The 2,937-nt window shown below is 50.7% G+C and overlaps 1 protein-coding gene across 1 annotated transcript; it reads right to left on the minus strand.

The window, feature by feature from the left end:
• Positions 1 to 441: 441 nt before the first annotated feature.
• Positions 442 to 905, minus strand: LOC121561696 (histone H2B). The gene is given in 2 exon segments (XM_041874221.2): positions 442 to 723; positions 725 to 905. Coding segments are annotated over 2 exon segments (375 nt in total). The 5' UTR covers positions 869 to 905; the 3' UTR covers positions 442 to 492.
• Between the last annotated feature and the right edge of the window lie 2,032 nt (positions 906 to 2,937).

Consider the following 2,937-nt stretch of genomic DNA (forward strand, 5'->3'; position numbering starts at 1 on the left):
ATCGTTCTCATTCACATCATTAGTGTATAGTCCAATGATGGAGCGTCCATTCACTCCGTCCGTGTCCTACCGATTCAGGAAGTCGACTCAAAATGACTATCCGCTCTATAAACGACAAAAGGCATTTCTTTCCAATCAAACTCAACAGACTGCTTTTTTTATTTACACCCTTTGTCAAATGGTGCCATTTTACATTGCCTTCACCTGGAATGGAGGCCGACAAACATGGCTTACTATTCAGCGTGCAAAGACAACAAAAAAGGCGCGCTAAACCCCTACGCTGAAACGGGCGGGGGAAATGATACAATGTAGCCGCTCTCCGAGCCGGCGCGCGCCGCCCGTTAAACATTGATACAATGTAACCACGGTCCTACAATGTAACGCAGCCTACCTACGCATTCATTCGGTGGCGATGGAATTGCTCTTTTTACTGACAGAGTGGGTGGCTCTTAAAAGAGCCTTTGGGTTAGTAGAGCAGTCCAAATGCGCTGTTTACTTGGAGCTGGTGTACTTGGTTACGGCCTTGGTGCCCTCGGACACGGCGTGTTTGGCAAGTTCACCGGGGAGTAGCAGGCGCACGGCGGTCTGGATCTCCCTGGAGGTGATGGTAGAACGCTTGTTGTAGTGGGCCAGGCGAGAGGACTCTCCGGCGATACGCTCGAAGATGTCGTTCACGAACGAGTTCATGATTCCCATGGCCTTGGAGGAGATGCCGGTGTCGGGGGTGGACCTGCTTCAGGACCTTGTACACGTAGATGGCGTAACTCTCCTTCCTGGACTTTCTGCGCTTCTTGCCGCCCTTCCCTGCGGTCTTGGTGACGGCTTTCTTGGAGCCCTTCTTGGGCGCTGACTTTGCTGGCTCGGGCATGATGACGTCTCGTTGCTTCTCAGAAACGAATGAGGGGGTGAAGGGCACTTACCCGTCTAATGAAGAGGAAGCTAAGCAAAGTCAGCGGCAGTGGACACTCCCCTGCTTGCTCGTAGGCGCCCCTGCTATTTGCCCAGTGGAGCTCTAGTGCTCAAAAGAGCCTTCCGCTCAGAGGCTAGCTTCCCGAACAAAGACAATTGAGGGCGCGCGCGCGGGTCCTCACCCCCTCCCTCCTCTCTATAGCCTATGCTCTGTGACCGATGGGGGATTGTGTGTTTCAAAAGGGGGCCTTTGATAGTTGTCGACTAGTTACCGGAGTGTAACTCCAGTTCTATGAGTGGAGCGGAGCCCCATAGGGGAGCTCTGCTCCTATTGGTTTACCCTCTGCCCTAGGGCAGAATAGCCTGAAGCAAAATTATGCACACACCTACAGCCAATGGGAGTACAGGTGTCCCTATATAAGGAACCCCGTTCCCTCAATCTGCCTCCCGAGATATTATCTTCAGCTAGACTAGAGAGGGTCGGTAGGGCCTTAAGTCCTATGGGGCTCCGCTCCACTCATAGAACTGGAGTTACACTCCGGTAACTAGTCGTTCTATATCGTGGAGCTCCGCCCCATAGGGGAGCTCTGCTCCTATTGGTTTAAGGCGGAGCGAAACGCTCCAAAATGTACTCCCTGCCGAGCCTAACACATCTCATTCGAAAATGAGAAAAGGTCAAGCCCAGCAATGGCTGCAACCAATTCCCGCAGTACTGCGACTAAAAAACCCACCCGGGCGTCACAATATACCGCGTCATCGGTTATAGACCCGCCCCATCTAGCTCAAATGGCAATGCCAATGGCTAGTGGGCAGGTCATCAGAATAGACGCCGTGCTAATCTGTACCAGCAGATAGCCGTGCCTCAATATTCTGTGACAACACTATCGTCCACTAATGTAATGACATCAGTCACTCTACATTAAGTGTCCAACAGACCGCCTTACTCACTCTATGGAACCCATAGATTAGTAGGCAGGAACAAAATATAAAAGTCATACTATCTGAATCAGATAGATGACCTCACATTCTGTCAGTTCAATACATGTCTCTATGTACTGACCCTGAGTCAAGAGACATGCCACAGATAGCTTTTCATCCGAAGCGGACCTGATAGAGACCTGTCTATCGTCCTGCTTCTCTTTCCTCTAGCTCAAGATTCTCTTTCAGCTATGCTGAGTGCAATCGAGCTCGAAAATTAAAAAGCCTGTTCTTGACATAACACGTTTTCCTAACCAAGGCGGACCTGATTGGAACCTGTCCAAGGTCCTGCTCTGTCCTCTCCTTTTAGCTCAAAATCGCCTTTCAGCTCTGCTGAATGCCGACCGAGCTAAAGAGTTGGAAAAACGTGCCATAATATGTTTCTTCTAATAAAAGCGGATTTATGAACATGGTCACAATCCTGCTTTCTTTCTCTGTTTCTTTCTCAAGATCTCCCTTCAGCCACGCTGAGTACAGATCGAGCCAAAGAGTTAGAAGACATATCCAACAGATAGAAACGGATAAAAGGAGACGGTGTCGACCAAGACGCCGCTCTACAAATATCCACTACCTCTGTGCCTCTGAAGAGGGCAGTAGAAGCTGCTACTCCACGAGTGGAGTGCGCTTTAATACCCTGAGGCGGTTGTTGCCCCGCCGCCTCGTACGCCGTCTCAATGCCTTCACAAAGCCAATGAGACAATCGGCTGTTTTGAAAGTGGTCTACCCAATGCAGCCGCACCGTGACACACAAACAGCTGAGGCGATGACCTAATCGCTGCTGTGCGCTCAACGTAACACGCCAAAGCGCGTACTGGGCACAAGCAATGAAGCTTTTTCTCACTCCTCTCCCCATGGGGAGGGGGATAAAAAAGCCCACAGTTCCACGGTCTGTGATCTATATGCACTGTTAATAACCTTCGGCACAAATGCCGGGTTGGGACGTAACACCGCTCTGCTCAAATCGCCATTAATGGCAAGGCAGTCGGGTCTCGTCGACAGTGCACTCAAATCACTGACCCGCTTAAGCGGTAGTCAAGGCGAGCAACAGCG

This window comes from Coregonus clupeaformis, unplaced genomic scaffold (genome assembly GCF_020615455.1).
Source record: "Coregonus clupeaformis isolate EN_2021a unplaced genomic scaffold, ASM2061545v1 scaf0767, whole genome shotgun sequence".
NCBI classification, from domain to species: Eukaryota; Metazoa; Chordata; class Actinopteri; order Salmoniformes; family Salmonidae; genus Coregonus; species Coregonus clupeaformis.